The following is a 19,184-nucleotide window of genomic DNA, read 5'->3' on the forward strand; positions in this document are numbered from 1 at the left end:
AGACAGACACTCAGTGGAACAGGAAGTGGCAATGGAATGGGATGATTTGGACGGCAGAGCCGAAGTTTTTAAGGAGAGATTGCATCATGGAGGCTTTAGATGACCTCTAAAATGCAAGAGTCTGATTTTTACTTTCCTATTTTTGACCAGAGGGATATTCTCTCTTTAAAAAAATCATGTTGAATAAACACTACACCACAGAAATTAAACACTTTTAATATAATTTTTTTTAGCAGAGAAGTCATTATTGAGTTTTTTAATCGTTGAAAAAGATCCACTTAAAAAATTACAAATATCTAATTTTCTTGTATTTCCCTATATTCTTACATGATTCCCTTATATGCTTTGACTTAACTGTTATGAAATGATTTATTTCACTGGAGCTGAGTGTCGATTTTATTACTTTCTGTGAATTTCACATTCAGATAAATTCTGCTTTGTGTATACAAACTGATTGAGTGCAGAATACTTGAGACTCCATTAAAAATAGATGTATGTTGGAACGTATTGGACTCCCAGTCAATTGCATATTCTATTATTACCTTGTTTACTCTTGGAGGTTTAAAGCCATGAAGGAAAAGACTGGGCAGAAGAGGAGCTGGAACCAAGGGAGGGTTCTCTGTCAGCAATCAGGAGTGGGGAGAGGTGACTTAGCACCAGTACAAAGCTGCAGATGAGAGCCCTTAAAGCAGACCAAGACTAAGAACAGAATCCTCTGAGGTCGAGGGTAATTGTAGGCTTCCCAGGTGTTTAGACAATACCTCATTTGCTGGAGATCTCAAAAAGCAAAACCCTGTCTCAACACTTGAGAGAGGCACTTTGGGGAGTGAGGAGGGAAGGTGAGCCACCTGGCGAATGTAAGTGACCTCAGTGCAGGAGCCCCGATCACCTGTCAAGGCCCTGGAGTGTTGTCTGTCTGTTTCTGTGCAGTCTGAAAGGCTTTCTCATGTATCCTTAGGGCTGACTTGGTCTATCAAAGGTTTCTTGGGGAAGATTTTTTGCAGACATATGCAGTATATCAGACTACAAGAGAATCCCAAAAGATAAAAATAAATCATTATACATATACATTATATATACATATAAACATATATATGTATATATACATATATATATGTATATACACACACACATACATATAAACATGCATACACACACATGACGTCTCGCGGCAAATGTCAATAGATCGAACTAGAGGAGACCAGCACTGTCTTCAAAAATGTTAGACTTCCAGCTGCCTTCTTTCCTAGAGATCAGCTTTCCTTATTGCATCCAGAAGAGTGGAAGCAATCATGCAATGTGGACACATTTGATTTGCTTTTTCCTTTGTTTATGCTGCAGCTCTTAATATGACAAATGCCACAGAGAGAGGTATTTAAACCCTAATGTGTGCTGTGCTCTCAGTGATTTGCAGTTTTAATAAAATTTGCGGTGGTCCTGTCCCGGCATCAATTCCACTTGTGTGATGCCACTAACAGGTTTGATTTGCTGTCATGAGTACACTGTGTATCTAAAAACCAAACCAAAGAAAAAGGCATAAGTCTTTGATATCCCTGGGGGTTATCACGGGGAATATTAAACCTGCATGATTAATAAGGTGCATGCTCTAAAAGAAGAGTTCTAGCCACTGATTTCCATTTAAGGGGCTATTATTTTGCATTCCCATCTAAAAAGTCCCGTAGTGCTTTCAAGAAACAATGGTATAGCGGTCCTTTAGTTGAAGAGTTGTCACTGAAGTCCTCTAAGAAAAAGTTATATAATAATTACAGCACTGAACAGATACTACATCAAGTGAAAAAAACAGGCCCTCTTTAACTGCAGGTTTGAAGAAAAAAAAAATGTGCCTCAAAGATTTGTCTTAAATTGTTTAATATACCATGGACGTTACATTATTTGAAAATGAAAAGTTACTACAACCTGAAATACACATACTCTAGTCAGAGTAAACTCTGATTTTCATTTTTTAGGTATCAAAACGAGATGCACAATTTCAAACATACACAGGCAAAAAAGGAAACATTCTTTCTCTTTGATGGGCTGATTTATGCAACAGAGACTCATCTCACACCATACATCTCACACAGAGAAGGCCACATCTCTACTGGCCTTAATTTCAAAATCTAACAACTTTGAATCCTGGAAAGATATAATAGAAAGCTATTAGAACTCAATGGCAATATGGAATTCAAACACTATTACTTAAGTTATTTCTTTCAGGAATCAAATATATGACCTTTAAATTGTAATTAGTATATTCATTTCCATGAATGATAAACTAGTCAAGGCACGATTTTAATATTTTTTTTATAAACATATAATGTATTATTAGCTCCAGGAGTACAGGTCTGTGAATCGCCAGGTTTAAACACTTCACAGCACTCACCATAGCACATACCCTCCCCAATGTCCATAACCCCACCACCCTCTCCCGACCCCCCTCCCCCCGGCAACCCTCGGTTTGTTTTGTGAGATTAAGACTCTCTTATGGTTTGTCTCCCTCCCGATCCCATCTTGTTTCATTTATTTTTTCCCTACCCCCCAAGCCCCCCACGTTGCATCTCCACTTCCTCATATCAGGGAGATCATATGATACTTGTCTTTTTCCAATTGACTTATTTCACTAAGCATAATACCCTCTAGTTCCATCCATGTCATCACAAATGGCAAGATTTCATTTCTTTTGATGGCTGCATAGTATTCCATTGTATATATATATATCACATCTTCTTTATCCATTCGTCTGTTGATGGACATCTAGGTTCTTTCCATAGTTTGGCTATTGTAGACATTGCTGCTATAAACATTCAGGTGCATGTGCCCCTTTGGATGACTACGTTTGTATATTTAGGGTAAAAACCCAGTAGTGCAATTGCTGAGTTATAGGGTAGCTCTATTTCCAACTTTTTGAGGGACCTCCATGCTGTTTTCCAGAGTGACTGCACCAGCCTGCATTCCCACCAACAGTGTAGGAGGGTTCCCCTTTCTCTGCATCCTCGCCAGCATCTGTCATTTCCTGACTTGTTAATTTTAGCCATTCTGACTGGTGTGAGGTGATATCTCATGGTGGTTTTGATTCGTATTTCCCTGATGCCGAGTGATGTGGAGCACTTTTTCGTGTGTCTGTTGGCCATCTGGATGTCTTCTTCACAGAAATGTCTATTCATGTCCTCTGTCCATTTCTTGATTGGATTATTTGTTCTTTGGGTGTTGAGTTTGATAAGCTCTTTAGAGATTTTGGATCCTAGCCCTTTATCTGATATGTAGTTTGCAAATATCTTCTCCCATTCTGTCAGTTGTCTTTTGGTTGTTAATTGTTTCCTTTGCTGTGTAAAAGCTTTTGATCTTGATGAAGTCCCAATAGTTCATTTTTGCCTCAAGGCATGATTTTTAGAGGGAACTTAACGTACTGGCTAATGTACATGGGCTCCCGAGTCTAGAATAAACTCCTGAATTCAGAATCTGGCCCCAACACTTGGGGAATGTCAGGTAGTTTCCTTAGTCTCTTTGCGCCTCAGTTTCCCCACCTGTCCAAGGAGGTTAATAATACTTTGTATCTCATACATTGTAAAAAGGATAAACTAAGATAACATATTTAAAGCTCTTACAAGACTGTACAGAGCTGTTGCTCAGATAATAGTTATCAGTGTTAGTTCTCAGACTAATGTAACTTCTGTGTAACAGAAGTGATGATTTTATTTTTATTTTTTTTTTTAAAGATTTTATTTATTTATTTGACAGAGAGAAATCACAAGTAAGCAGAGAGGCAGGCAGAGAGAGAGGAGGAAGCAGGCTCCCCGCTGAGCAGAAAGCCCGATGTGGGGCTCGAACCCAGGACCTGGGATCATGACCTGAGCCGAAGGCAGCGGCTTAACCCACTGAGCCACCCAGGCGCCCCAGAAGTGATGATTTTAAAAACACTTGTGGAGATAATCATAGCTCTTTCATCCGTGTGTCATCTTTATCTTTGAAGTAGAAGCAATCAAGTTCAATGGCAAAACAAAACAAAACAAAAACCCATGTTTTTCTTTAAAAGAGAGTTGATTTTTAACTTTGGTTCCATTAGAAGAGTAATCATAGGTTTTCAGTCTGAAGTAGTAATTCCATCCCCCGTTCCACAGATCAGGAAACCTGGGACTAGAAAAATCAGTACTTTCTCCAAGTTAGCAAGGACCTCAGACATCTTGGTTCCCAGGCCAGGATATCTTCCATTACCCGACTCTTGAGTTCTCCCTTTCTCTGTGTTTCTGTTTCATAGACCAGAATGTGGAGTGCTCACATGTTTTAGCATCAGACAGATCTGGTGCTAATCCTGACTCTGCCACTTCTAGTTACATGAGGCTGGATGATTTACTCAACCTTTTCAAGTCTACTTCCTCATTTGGGAAATGGGGGCCATATTACTTACAGCATAGGGTTCTTAAAATGGACTAAGATAGCATATATGCTGTGTCTACATGAGGGCTTCTGGATAAATATTGGCTGTTGGTAGTCTTGTTGCCTGTTGTTTATGTTTACATTCTACCCAGAGAATATTGCTGGTTAGGTCTCTCAGATTTCATAAATAGAATGTCAACATTACCAACTGCTCCTCTGGTTTCCAAAGAGCATAAATCTACCTTCAATCAGCAATGTTTTACACCAGCATGCTTGGTACTTGTTAGAGATTATAACTTTGGTTTGGCCCTACTGGGACAAGTGATAAGAGAAAGCTTATCTAAGAAGCTATATGAAGATGTGCCTTTACTGGCAAAGGGGAAACGGGCTGTTTAGAGTCAACCTGTACAAAAAACATAGCATCCGCAGTATGAAAATCAAAGCAACCTTAGTGCACACCCTGGGCTTACCACATATTTAACTCCCTACAGAAATAGCAGTCTGCCAAAAAATCTTGTTGAAAATATCAATCATTCCATCATTCATTACTTTAAGGTAAATATTAAGTAAAAAATTGCTTTAAAAATTAAGTGCCTGGGTGAGGGAGGAATGGCCTCTCCTGAGAAAGTGAACTTTTGTTTCCCTCCTTGTAGTGAGAATGCTGTAATTTGTTTTTACTTTGTTTTTTGCATAACCTGGCACATATCTTGGAATCCACGCCGTAGGATCTGTTACACTAAACCGACCAGAAGTCTCCTTTGCCCTGATACTAATGTGTTTTTTTTTGTTTTTTTTTTTTTAAGATTTTATTTATTTATTTGACAGAGATCACAAGTAGGCAGAGAGGCAGGCAGAGAGAGAGGGGGAAGCAGGTTTCCTGACAAGCAGAAAGCCCGATGCGGGGCTCGATCCCAGGACCCTGGGATCATGACCCGAGCCAAAGGCAGAGGCTTTAACCCACTGAGCCACCCAGGTGCCCCACTAATGTGTTTGTTATTTCATTTATTTTACTGTCACATCATTTATTATGTTCACTTCAAAACCGCTATGGAAAGAAATGGAAAATAACAAAATTGATGGATGAATACAACTCTTCCTCCAAGGTAGTAGTTCTCAAACTTCAACGCATGTCAAAAGCCTCTGCAAATCTTATGGAAAGTTATAGCTCAAGGATGCATTCCCCAGAGATTCAGATCTAATAGGTCTGTGTTAGGGCCCTCTAACAATTTCCCAAATGAACCTTACCCAAGTGGTCCATTACCACAAATTGAGAAGCACTGACTTGAGGATTTCTACTTGGAATGTCTTTATTCCAAACAAAGGTTAAAATTTAAGGAAAAATCTTATCTGTAATTCATAGGATTAAAGTTAGAATAAGCTTTAAACCTATTCACTACTATATTTCTTGGAATGAGATTATTTCTAAGGATACAGAGATAAAAAGATGGCTCACTTCTGGAAAAGTTTTCAGATTCAGTGAGGAAGATGAGCATGTAAACAAGTAATTACAAAAATTAACGTTCAACCATTTGCAATGATAGAAATACAGGGCAGGGGAGATGGTGGGAGGTCAGGGAAAGCTTCAGAGAGGTGAGGTCCATCAAGGCTTTGATTGATGAACAGCAGTTCATGGTACAGATCCTATCACAGTGATGCGGGTGGGGAGAAGCAGATTTATCATGAGAGCACAGGATGCTGCTGAGTCAGGGAGTAAAAGACAGACTAGAGAGTATGAGACAGTATCTACTGGGGAGCCATAAAAACCAGAATGAGCTGTAATTTGACTTACAGACTAACACCGAGATTATAACATGTGGTGTCCTTTCTTAGACATGGTTTTCAAATGTCATCTCTTCAGCATGGGGACTTACAGTTTAGAGGCTATGGTCCTATTTGGACATCTGGAACTCCATCTCAAAAACCACAGAAATGTTCCCAAGCCAAGCCTCTTTAGACAACCAGGATATCATGGTGTCACTTAAGCTTAAGGTTGTAGCTCCTGTTTCTTTTCCCAGTTAAAACCTCTAGTGAGCTAAAATAATAATAATAATAATAATAATGTAATAACAATCATTATTTTAAAATTTAAGAAAATCTTGTTCTTAAGCTTTACCTACTTTAATTGCTGTCAGAGCTCAAGTACCTTCCTTTTCATGAGATTAGGTCAAAAATGTGATTTAAAAGTGAACAAAGAGGGGCGCCTGGGTGGCTCAGTGGGTTAAGCCTCTGCCTTCGGCTCAGGTCATGATCCCAGGGTCCTGGGATTGAGTCCCGCATCGGGCTCGCTGCTCAGCAGAAAGCCTGCTTCCCTTCCTCTCTGCCTGCCTCTCTGCCTACTTGTGATCTCTCTCTGTCAAATAAATAAATAAAATCTTTAAAAAAAAAAAAAGTGAACAAAGATTTTGATAAATGTACCATTGTTATGTAAGATGTTAATATTAGAGGATGGGTGAAAATTACTGGAAATCCTCTATACTATCTTTGCAACTCTTCTGTCACTCTAAAATGATCTCAAAATTAAACCCTTGAAAAGGAGAAACCAAGAAAGAAAGAAACCAAGAAAACCAAGAAAGGCTTCTGTCCTGGCAATTAAGCAGCTTAGCATCTCCTTTCATGAAACCCAGAATATACACTTTTTTAAAGAATGGAAAACTTGAATCACAACTGAAGTCCAACATCTTAATTGCCTTATGGTTCAAGTTCTAATACCTTTTCAGAACGTTTGAGCCAAAATATTCTTATTAGTGGCTCCCACCTCCATCTAGGACTAAACTAAGAACAAGTTAACTTCGTGTGGCTCTTACCTGATTTACCTGACAAACACTTCTTGCTCACGGTAATGATTCACCATCCATATTTACAAGCTGGGAAAATGTTATTATCTCAAAGGCCACAGAAATGTTTCCAGCCCAAGCCACTTGAGAGAATCGTGATGTCACAGAGCCAGGCCAGCCTTACTTTGAAGATGCAAAGGAAGGCTGTTTGTGAGGGGGCCGTGCATGTTTTCTGAAGGAGCCTGCATTCTGACTCCCTCAGAGACGGAGCCACAGTGGATAAACCTTAGGCATTGCTCTGCTTCAAAGGAAACAGAAATGTAAACAGTGGCCAGGCTTGGGTTTCTTTGCTTTAGCTACCAAGAAGTCAGCAAAGAAAATGCAGGTATTTACTCGGGTTTATTATTATTATTGTCACATGTTCTTTTAATGACTGGAAAAGAAAAGAAGAATCAATCCAGAAACAGAGTGCCATAGAGTCTCAATATGATTACTTTTCAACAGTCCCCTGAGCCAATTTTTTTAAGTAAAAGGTAAAACAACTAAAATGACCCTTTTTGCTGTCTGAGATGCTTGTCTTCTACTAGGAATCTCCAATGAAATAATTCTTAAAATACAGTGCTAGGTGAGACAAATGCAGTCTATTTAAGAATGGATTCAAATAATCTAGTATTGATTAGCCTCCATGTTTTAATAAGGTCTCAACAATGGACTTCTCTTTCTACAGAATGATTCCTCTCTTCTCAGATGAGTGAGGAATGGATTTAAGTACATGCTTTTAACACCTACAAAAAGGGTACTCAACACGATCAATATCTGGAACATAGCTCCCTAAGGCAGGTTGAAATTTAAAAATAAAATACACCTTCTTTCTTTAAAGACAGATGGAGAAATAGCTTTCATCAGTCAGGAAGATAAACATGAGCTACAAATAGCTCTGGAAAAAAAAAAATAAACAAAAGAAAGGAAGAGCTAGAAGACTTGACTTCAAAATTAGCCTCCAGTACTTTCTAGCTATGTGTTAGTCACTTTATTAACTGCTTGGTGCAAATCATTTTATTGAAAAATGAAAAAGTCCTAGAATGGTGTCCTGACAGTACCAGATGTTCAGAGATTTCTTGAAGCTTTTGTCTATGAAGAAAATTATAAACAAACAATGCCAACCTACAAAGAGCAAGAATGTGCAACGGCCGCCTCTATTGAGATTTTGGTCTAGGTGGCCAGATTCCTGTTACCTTCTTGGGTCTCCTCATCCTTGCAGTCTGAAGGGATGGGACCCATCCCACAGTTCTGCCTGTTTACTCTTCTGGTCTCTTTCTTTCTTTCCACAAGGTCTATGTGACTTATGTGATCTTTTCTGCCAGGGAATCTTGAGGGCTTTCCCTCCTCCTATATAATACATTTCCCTTCAAATTTCTTCTCCAATCAACTAATACAGTGAATTGAATAGGAAAAACTTAATTTATCTTTCTTAAAATCAAATCATATTCACATACACACACATGTTCAAAATTGAAGAGCAAGTATAAAAACAGGTGTTGGGTATTCATGATTCATGATTTTCAATGGGATTTGACCTAACTGCATTTTTATATAAATACAAATAAAAACATATGTAAATTTATAGTCACAGAAGTAGAATATTAGAAAAAGTCTTACTATTCTTTGAATTTGTGAGACTCTCTACATGTGTGTTAGTTTTAGTTCTGGGAGTAAATTAAGATAAGTAGGTAAGATAAGAAAGTTCAAAAGTAAGCAATCAGCATGGTGACCTGGGGCTAGTAAGCTTGGAAAAATGAAAATATTTGATGGATTTTTTGTTTTTGTTGTTCCAGTGGATAGGAACAGAAACTAAGTCTTGTGGGTGGTAATTATAAGGAGACTGATTTTTGTTTGTTTTAGAATATATTCCTTTTTTTTAACAGTATTTTAAATGGGTTGCTATGATAGTACTAAGTTCCCCATAAATCCAAGTATTCAAGAAAATGATGGATATACTGTTTAACTCAGATGTTGATTATATCTGCAATTATTCCAATAAGAGAAGTCTCTGATTCCTATTCTAAATGTCTTATTGAACAATTTCAAGAAAGTAGAAAAGGAAAATGAATCACTACCCAGCTCCTTGTTTAAGTATTTTCTTCTTTTCTACAAGAGACTGTGCTAAACTTTAGGGGGAGAAGAAAACATAATGAAGGTAAAGTGTGCTATGCCGTTCCCTGCCTCCACCCCCCAGTGGAGATTACATATCAGTTTGGAATACAACACTGATGCATTATACATAAAACAGTTAAATGGGAATAAAGACCATGAAACCAAATATTTAAAAATTGATAGGTGGTAAAACAGTAGGTTTTATCTACTGAACTCTGAACTCGGAGGTCAAGAGGGATCATAGGCTAAGCAAGCAGGATACATGGAAAAACTAGGCCTAGAACCTGACCTCAAAATGACCAACAATCTCCTAACACCGAATGAGTGTACTCAAGCTTAAATAGGTTTTGTAGATTATTCTTGCATCATTTTCTCTAATTTAAAGTAATATTAATTGTGTGTGCATGTGTGCGAATGTGGTCCGTACTTGTATAAATATATAAGCACGTATAAATACATCTGTGTAGAGCTGTATATCTGCCCTTATGCCTAGAAAGAAATGTTGAGAGTCTCTACATGAAAATATAATTTCTGGTCTAACTTTTAGGCCTCCTCTTAGGAAAAGGGTAAATCGAAGACAATCTTTCATCTCTTGAGTTGGTTTTGTGGATCCACAGGGGAGGAAATGGGTGCATTCTTTCAAAACTTCACACTGCCCTCGATTCCAAACAAATCAAGCAAGATGAACAGTAGTAACAACAGTAAGCACAAAGGGATAGCGGAGGCAAGTCCGCACGGTCTTCATAGTATACTCTCAAGTACAGTCCAGTAAAAGATCAAAGCAAAATTAAGCAAAATTGAAAGGAGACTAAGAATGTACCTGCACTTGCTCCAGAACTCAAAAAAAAGTAGTGTGTGAGGGAAGGAAAAAAAAAATGATGAGTGAGTAAGATTCTCAAAATTTACTGAGGACTTTGAACTTTAGTGGAAAAAATTTTTGGAGATAATAGCTACCAGGGAATGAAGACACTTCATATTCCCGAGGAGTCCCAAACCCATCTCAGCTACTCACAGATAGTTCCTTGGCTGGTGAAAAACAAAAATAGTAAGATTTGGAAATAAACACATTTGTGTTGAGGAACTAGGAAAACATGCTTAGCCCAAAGGCATTCAAATGCAATTTTTCAGGGTTAATCTGGCCCAAACATGGACCTTCATTTATTTTTCCTAATTAATGTCTGTGTTAGAAACCAGGGATCTCTACAGTTTCAAATATCCACATGATCAGTTTTCAGCATGAAAAAAACTAGTATCATATACCAGGCAATCTTGGGGGTATTGTTAAAAAAATAAGTAATTTTCTTTGTTTAGGTACATTTGACAGAAAATTTCTAACTATCCTTGTAACCATAAATGTATTCAATTTAACAACTTTTAAGTCGTCTTTGACCTTGAAAAAATAAAAGAGGAAGGTGCCACTGACGTGGTTGATGGAGGCAAGGAATGTTCAATCACAATAAAATTTAAAAGGGGAAATTGAAAGTTTGCTTACATTTAAGGGGATTGAGTATTAAGCACAACAATAAGGGTTTCTTACTATGAAGCCCGTTAGAACAGGGAATTATGTATGAAAACTGGATTGTGGCATTTCTGGCTCTGAACATACAGCAAAGCTCTGAGTCTCAGATTCCTTGTCTGGAAAATGGGCTGAGTAATATCAATGCGCAGGGATAGTGTGTGCAAATACCCACAACCTATGACTAGCTATGCCAATACATTCTTAGCATTCAAGGTCGTTAACAATAGCATTGCTATTTTATACTTATAAGCAAACACTACAGCGTTTGTTGGCTTGTCACAAATTTGAAGAGGAAAGGCCTACATGGACACAAACTTTCCGGGAAGAAAAACAGAGCTCCATGTGGGATCTACCTCTGGTATAGTTATCATATTAAACATTTTGGAACTACTAATTTGGCAGTTGTCTCTTTTCTGGGATTTAAAAAAAATTACAAATTCTCAGTTCTGCATACCCAGTGTAGACATTTTTACATTTTACTTTGTAGCTTGCTTCACTGGTAGTTTTCTACAAGATCAGGGTTTGCTCCTCCAGGCTCTCTGAGCAGCCTCCGGGAGTGGGTATGGAGGAGAGATTCTCTGTTGGTGGTAGGCTCTGTTCTGCAGAAACCCCCTAATCCTCTGTTTACCACAACATGAGTCTATTGCCATAGAAATGATAGTTGAGATCCCAGATTCAAGCTCACTGACTTCACAGCAGGGCCTTGTAAAAGGAGAAGCCATGCTAACAAAGGGAAAACACAATTTATCAGAATAGTAGGCAGTCTGTTGCCTTGAAAGAAAGGGTAATTGTCAGCATTAAAATAAAAATGCATGAATGAGCTATGTTGTTGGGTATGCTGTAGTTTATTTTCTGTGTAGTACTGCCCGACTAAAAGTAGTAATTTGAAATTTTATGTCATTTAATAGTTTGCTTGTAAAGGTCTGCAGTTTCCCTTGATTGCATTTGTTTCTTATTGAAATAAGAAACAAACAGATTCTAATTAATCTTGTTGCACAACTGATGTTTCTGTGGTCAAAGATTTTCCCTTTTCATGATGTGTTGTTTTTGTTTGTGTGTTTATTGTGTGTTTTTGTTTTGTCTTGTTTCTATTAATAGAAGAAAGTGAACCTGAACAAGACACTAAAGGTATTTTTTTTTTCTTTTTGCCCTGCTTCTTTTAAAACGTCTGGTTCTATTCAACTGTTTGGTTTTGCTGACCTTATAAACAATTCTAAGTGCCGTTATTTTTTTTAGGAAATAACACGTGATGTATGGGGAATGTTGTCAGCATTTGTTCAAGTATTATTAGATGGGCTGCTTTATTTTATAATGTATTTATTGACCATTTACTTTTATTAAGTAACCTGAAAATGCAAACAAAATGACATAAATCATCATGAGAATATAAATCTCACACAGATTGGAATAGAAAGGTACCTTTTGATTGAAAGCCTTTTTTTATGGGGTGGAGGGGGATGAGGGGGTGTTACAATTTTTGGAGGAACGTAAAAATGTTAAGATGCCAGCTTAGGTTTTAATTATTACTACTCCAAGAAGACAAGTATGATGTAACTGCTTCAAACCAAACCAAATCAATCAAATTTAAATTAATTTTAATTGCCCACAGATACATACATATATTTAGTGGAATATGTTTGAGGAAAATAGCTGGAAATCAAATTTTGGGGGGGGAGCCCTACTTTGTAGAAAAAGAGTTTTTCTTCCAAGAAAGCACCTTCCATTCTGATTAAGATCCAAACTTTGTGCCATTCTAACCTAACCTTTTATGTTTTTTGGATAAGACTCGCAAGTTCTCATATAATACATTTTGGCACTAGGAAGAAACCTTAGGCTGGTAGTAATCGAAATAGCACCTCCTTATCTGAGCATCCCAAATAAGATATTTGAGATACTTTTCTATTTCTAAACATCAGGCTGCTTATGGCCAAATTTAGATAAAATCATTTCACCTGCTCCTGCATGATTCTTTTTGTTTTTATTTGCTTTCTCTTCAACTCTGTCACTGCTGTTTAGAATCAAGTAACCTAAAAAACAAAACCAAACCAAAACAAAATCCTCTTTAAGGGACACTACAATAAAATAAAGAAAGGGAAAAAATGAGAGAAAATAAAATCCATGTGAGCTCATTGTGTCCTTTGAAATAATTACTCAGAAACAGAATTTATAAGGGACTTGAAGTATTCCTCTGGTCCTACTTCCTTAACAAGAAAGGAGAGGAAACTCATCTACAGCCAAATGGCTTGTTCCTTTCGGGACTTAATTAGGATTCTCTGCCCTAGGCTCTCCATTGCACCACCACTGCAATTTCAGACTGAATAATAGCTCCACCTCCTTACCACAAATTCAAATTATCCCTTAAAATGACAATCAATAGTAAGATTTATTATGTATCTGAAAGTGCTTTGGAAAATGGAAAGAGAGAGGGAAGGAAGGAGGGATGGGTGAGAATAAGAACATAATATAATTATGTTATAAAGGACTCTGGAATCACTGGCTGCTTAAGCCCAATTTTGAAAGTACAATTCTCAACCTGCAGTTAGCGCTGTAAATTTACCCAAGAGAAATTAAAGTCCAAAACTCATGAGCAAATATCATGAGAGAAAACCCAGGGATAAATAGATTGCCCATGTCTATTTCCCATGATGCAGATGAACAGTAATTTGCTTGCCCACAGGACCTGGAGAATAATGGATAAGACTAAAGAAAGAATTGCATCCTGTTTTTTCTTTAAAAATCCATACCAAAACAGTCGTAAATGTTTTCCAAATTACTAAGTAATGTCGTACCCCGTCTATTAACTCGTTTATGTAACAAAAACACGTTTATGCTGTTTTGGATGCTAATAAAATGCACGATAGAGATATTCAATGAACATTTTACTTGATATGAAATATACCACATTACTTTTAAAACTGATGACCCAGAATGCATTTTCAGTTTGGGGCTACCAGCAAAGTAATGGGACTTTATTACTGAATTACATCTACGTTTATTATTGCCAGTGTATTTTTATCCATGGAGGTTAGTCTGGCATTTATTTTTAATTGCAACTGGCATTGCTGTTTTCAATCTTTAACAATATGGTGGAAATTCTGTCATCCCTCCTTCACCTCTTCTGCTTGGAACTGGTAACAAATGCAGATGGGTATAAAAATACCAGTTTTATTGCTGATAAAGCTGGATTGAAAAATAAACCTTTCTACTTTTTCATCTAAGAATTAGACGAACATCTGTTTTCTCATCCTCCTAAGCCCCTCCCCACTCCTTAACCTTCCACCCCAAGTTGTAGGACGGAGAACCCCATACCCTTGTTGTATGAGGGTAGCTGGGAGAATGATGGCCCCAAGAGGGCTGAGATACTCATAAAATAGACAAGTCCCCTTGTCCTGTCTCACCAATCAGAACAGTCACTCATTCATTCAGTTCATTGATTCATTCACTCATTCAACAAATATTTATTGAATGCCTGCTATGTACCATGCAGGGCTCTGTCTCCCCACCTATCAATCAGCTCATGTTAATGAACAAAGCAAGCTCTGCCCTTGTGATGCTTACATTCCAGAGGAGGAGACAGCCAACAAACAAACAAATTGATTATTATGACATGGTGATAAGTGCTATGAAGAACCACAAACAAGGGTAGGGGAATGTGTTGAGAAACATTTTGATAAGGAGACATCTGTGACCTTCTTTGGGGGCCGGGGGAAATTGGCAGGAAGGGTGGAAGCCATCTTTCAATATTGAAGAAAGGGGGCAAGTTCCTATTTTATCTTCTGGCAAGAATTGGGTATGCAGAAAACAGTTCCCCTTTTATTCCTGGCCTTTTCCTCTCTTCACCCACTGGACTTAACCATGTGTATGGAGAAGCTGGGGCTGGTGTACTGAACTAAGAGCATGTAGACTGTGACCTGGTGAATGAGGGGGCACAAGACACCCACACAGGCTTGGTAAGGAGCTCCCTCAGCATCCCAGCTACCACTCTGGGGAAGTGAAACCCATGGGCTCATTGTGATTGAAGGCGTAGTTTCAACACACCCTCACAAAGGAAACAGAATTACAAGATTTATTATTTACAAATCCCGGAAGCCAGGGTCTGGGAGCATGCAGTGAGCCCAGGGAAGGGAAGTCCTCTGACCCCAGTCACAGAGAAGGGGACAAAGAGTGGGGTAGCAAGTGGGGGCGCCTGGGTGGCTCAGTGGGTTAAAGCCTCTGCTTTCGGCTTGGATCATGATCCAGGGTCCTGGGATCGAGCCCCGCATCGGGCTCCCCGCATCGGGCTCCCCGCATCGGGCTCCCCGCATCCAGGCTCATCCAGGTTCTTTGCTTGGCAAGGAGCCTGCTTCCCTTCCCCTCTCTCTGCCTGCCTCTCTCCCTATTTGTGATCTCTCTCTGTCAAATAAATGAATAAAATCTTTAAAAAAAAAAAGAGTGAGGTAGCAATAACCTATACTTATAGGAGACTGGGGTACAGGATACTAACTTTTCTCAGGCCTCACTCTAAGTGGTTATTTTAAAAATTGCCCAAGAAAAGCAAAGTGGGAGCTTACGATGGACATCCTACACTCAAGTCCTTATCTAAATGTCTAGACTCTGGATGTGGTAGGGTTATCATACCGTAAAATGCCAAGGCAGCAACTCAAAAACACAAAGTCGTTTTTTCAAAAGGTGTTTTTCTCACCACACAATCAAACCCTGGCTCAGCCAAAGGTCTATCTGCCCTTTTGGCAGAGACCAGAAGTTTATTAGCACAGTCACACCTTCAGGAAGCCACTGCAAATGCCAATACTGCTCCTTCATGTACCATCCTGTGCCCCACTGGACAACCCCCCTCCGCCCCAGAAAGTTCTGATATGGGACAGAGCAATATATTAGGCAAATTCACTGCAAGGCCATGTTGCATCTATTTTATTTACCATCTCCCATTATGCATAGCTGTGTTGTGCAATACAGATCATCAAAAGTTCTGCAGTGAGTCCAAATGATATTCCAAATAATATAATGCTAGCTAAAAGGGGGGGGGAAGCTGTAAATTAGAACAAAATAAATCCTCCCTTATTACTGCATTTCCAGGAAGATTTTACAGTCCCCAAATGAAAACTCTTGCCTCTATAAATTAAAGCAGAAACAGTGTCTAGATTTTACTCTTCTCCAATTTCTTAGTCTTCTTCACTTTAGCCAGAAGGCTGTCATTCAGGTTCAAGGGTACAGAGTTCTCCACAGCAGCTGCTGGCTACACTTTTCCAGTACCTACGGGATTGAAATAATCCTACTCCCAATCTCTAAAAGATCCTACCTTTTTCACATTCTGAGAGGCAGTGGGACCCATAAGATGATGAGTACAGTAGCCCCACACTCAAAAAATGTAGGACACACAAGTATAGTCTCAACCCCGAAAAGTTCTTTCAACCAAATCATGAAAGTGGACTCAGCTATGTGGTGCAACCGAGATCTCCATCACTGTTGCCAGAAAACATTAGAAAAGGAGAAAATACCTGAGAGCGGTCAGTCTCTGTCAGTTGTCAAGAGTGCACAACCTGTGAGCTTAGACTGACTTGGGAGAAATCTCCCATCAGGTGGTCAGATGGGTCACCATGTGTCACTCTGGTAAATCTGGGAAAAGTGTGCACTGCCTCCTCACTGGCTGGTCTGTTTGAGAAATTCAGAATTTCCAGGGAGGAGAGCCTCAGTCACTTAGTCTTGATTGACACTTCCTTCAGACTCATTCATTACGCGACTTTTTATTTCCTATTTCACCTTGGAGCTCAGCTTTTCTGGAACTTCAGTCGAGGGACAGGCTTCACTCCCTCTTTAAGGTGGCATTTTTATCCCTGACTAGCAGGACTGGCTCCATAATTTGTAGGCCAGGTGCAAATGACAATGATTTTAATTCAAAAATCACGAATAACTTCAAGAGAAGAACAGCAGACCGTAGAGCCAAGTATGAGCACCTCTTAGCACGGTGCCCTATGAGACCACACAGGGCCACTCACTCTTGGAGGCAAGCCTGCTGACCGCTACAGCTACTGCCACTCGCTCTGCTAAGAAATTTCTCAGGCTGTATGCATCACCTGCTAGGGAAAGTTTTCGAACATTCTATTTCAACTTGGAGTCATTCCTCATAGAATTTTGATGTAAAACAGTTGTAGGGGGACACCAGGGTGCCTCAGTTAGTGGAGTGTCTGCCTTCAACCCTGATCCCAGAGTCCTGGGATCAAGCCCACAAAGGGCTCCCTGCTCAGTGGGGAGCCTGCTTCTCCCTCTGCCGCTCCTCCTGTTGTGTTCTCTCTCTCTCTCTCTCTGACAAATAAATAAATATAATCTTTAATTTTTTTTAAAAAAGGCTGTTGTCGATATTTCTGAGGCACTTAGGACCAATGTCTCTGCCAAATTTTCCTCCTCAGAGCCTTACTTTTCTTCAGTTTTGGGGTTTTCTAAAACTTGATGCTATTTAAGTGGTGGAAGAAGTGTGTGTCTCACCACATGTTTTCTGGAGCTGTTGAGTTAGGCTCCACAGCAATTTTTCAAGATGTTATTATAAAACTTTCAATCTCACAAAAAAGTAGATATAGTACTATAGTGAACTCCCACATTCCCATGACCCTCCAGCAGCAATGATCAAGAGTCTACCAATTTTGTTTCCTCAGTTCTACTACTATGTTATTGTTGCTGGTTTCTTTTAAAGCAAATCCCAGACATTAGTTCAATCAACCAATATATACGTTAGTTTAAGGATTTAAAAAAAAATAATAATCACATTACCATGTTCATTACTCCACCCATCCCCAATTAGCACTAATTTCTTATACCATTTACTACCAGGACTGTGCAATTTTTATCCAGTTACCTCAAAATATCTTTCTACATCTGATCTGTTGAATAAGAATCCAAACAAGATACACACGTTTCATTTGGGGTTATGCCTCTTAAGTCTTTATAACTCTACAATAATTCCCCCATACAAGTTATTTATTCAGAAAACTAAATAATTTGCCCTACTGAATTGTCTATATTCTGGATTGGAATGAATTGCATCCCTGTAACATTGTTTAATCTATTCCTTAACCTCTGTTCTTTTGTAGGTTGATTAGACCACAGGACTTTTTAAAAGCAGGCTCATTTTGTTTAGGGGGGCAGATTCAGTTGTATTTTAAACATTTGGTGTATTTTTTTTAACCACCTGTTGCCTTAAAGATGGACCCCTCTTTGCTTTTCCTTTCTTCTGGCTTTTGTGCCCAATTCTGTATTCCTGACATGCTCTGCTAGACTCCATCTCTTAGAGTCCTCAATATCAAAAACAGGAAGTTGAATTAATCTGTACCTGCAAATCTAAAATTAGAAACTGCAATGGGCGCCTGGGTGGCTCAGTTGGTTGAGCCTCTGCCTTCGGCTCAGGTCATGATCCCGGGGTCCTGGGATCGGGCCCTGCATCGGGCTCTCTGCTCAGCAGGGAGCCTGCTCCCCCCACTTTCTCTCTGCCTCTCTGCCTACTTGTGATCTCTGTCTGTCAAATAAATAAATAAAATCTTAAAAAAAAGAATTCAGTTGTCACATCATATCTTCCCTGAACTTTCTCTCAGTTAATCAGCAGGGATTCAGTCTCAAAATATTAGTTACCTATTCTCCTGCTCACGCTTGGCCTAAAATATTTTTCTTTTTGGCCCAAAGGGCTCATCTCATTCTTTCAAAAGCTTGACAAATATTTTCTGTCCTCCCTCTATGATACAGTTGAAGATAAAAAGCATTATTTCCTTAATTCAATTAAATACTATTACTTTGGTCAGGCACTCCTTCTAGGTACTGAACAAAACAGGCTTGGTTTTTTGTTGCCAAAAACTTATAATCTAAGGGAGTAGGGGAGAGGTAGACAATAGACAAATAAAAAATAACTTCAGATAGTGGTAAGGTCTGTAAAGACAATAAAACGCAATGATGAAAAGTAAATGGGGGGCAGGTTATACCTTCTATTGGGTGGTCAAGGAAGGCTCTTCTGAGGAAATGCCACTTAACCAGAGAGAGGATGATAAAAGGAACATGCCACATAAAGATCTGGGAGATGAGTGTTCTAGGCTGAGGGAAAGCATGGACAAACTCCTAAGGAAGGAATGAAGTTAGACTGACCTAGAGTGGTGAGAAACACAGGGTTCTAGAATAAATGGCTTAGAAGCCAGGGCATGGCATTTGATATTATACTTAATACAGAGGAACGTGGAAGGAATTTACACAAGAGAACACAATTCGATTTCCATTTTTTAAAAGACCACTCCAGGGGCACTTGGGTGGCTCAGTCGTTAAGCATCTGGCTCAGGTTATGATCCCAGAGTCCTAGAATGGAGCCCCACACTGGGCTCCCTGCTCAGCTG

At 39.0% G+C, this 19,184-nt stretch overlaps 1 protein-coding gene across 5 annotated transcripts in view; it reads left to right on the forward strand.

Moving 5' to 3' along the window:
- The window catches only part of MUSK (muscle associated receptor tyrosine kinase), a 92,128-nt gene that overhangs the window by 28,387 nt on the left and 44,557 nt on the right, over positions 1-19,184 (forward strand). For 2 of the 5 annotated variants that reach the window (XM_047701159.1, XM_047701160.1), the window contains exon 6: positions 11,920-11,949. The exons of 2 other annotated variants lie outside the window; for them this stretch is intronic. In XM_047701159.1, the coding sequence (XP_047557115.1) occupies positions 11,920-11,949 (30 nt within the window). Of the gene's footprint in view, positions 1-1,341; positions 1,372-11,919; positions 11,950-19,184 lie in introns of all 5 variants that reach the window. One more of the 5 variants, XM_047701157.1, reaches the window with a different exon arrangement.

Source organism: Lutra lutra, chromosome 13 (genome assembly GCF_902655055.1).
Source record: "Lutra lutra chromosome 13, mLutLut1.2, whole genome shotgun sequence".
NCBI classification, from domain to species: Eukaryota; Metazoa; Chordata; class Mammalia; order Carnivora; family Mustelidae; genus Lutra; species Lutra lutra.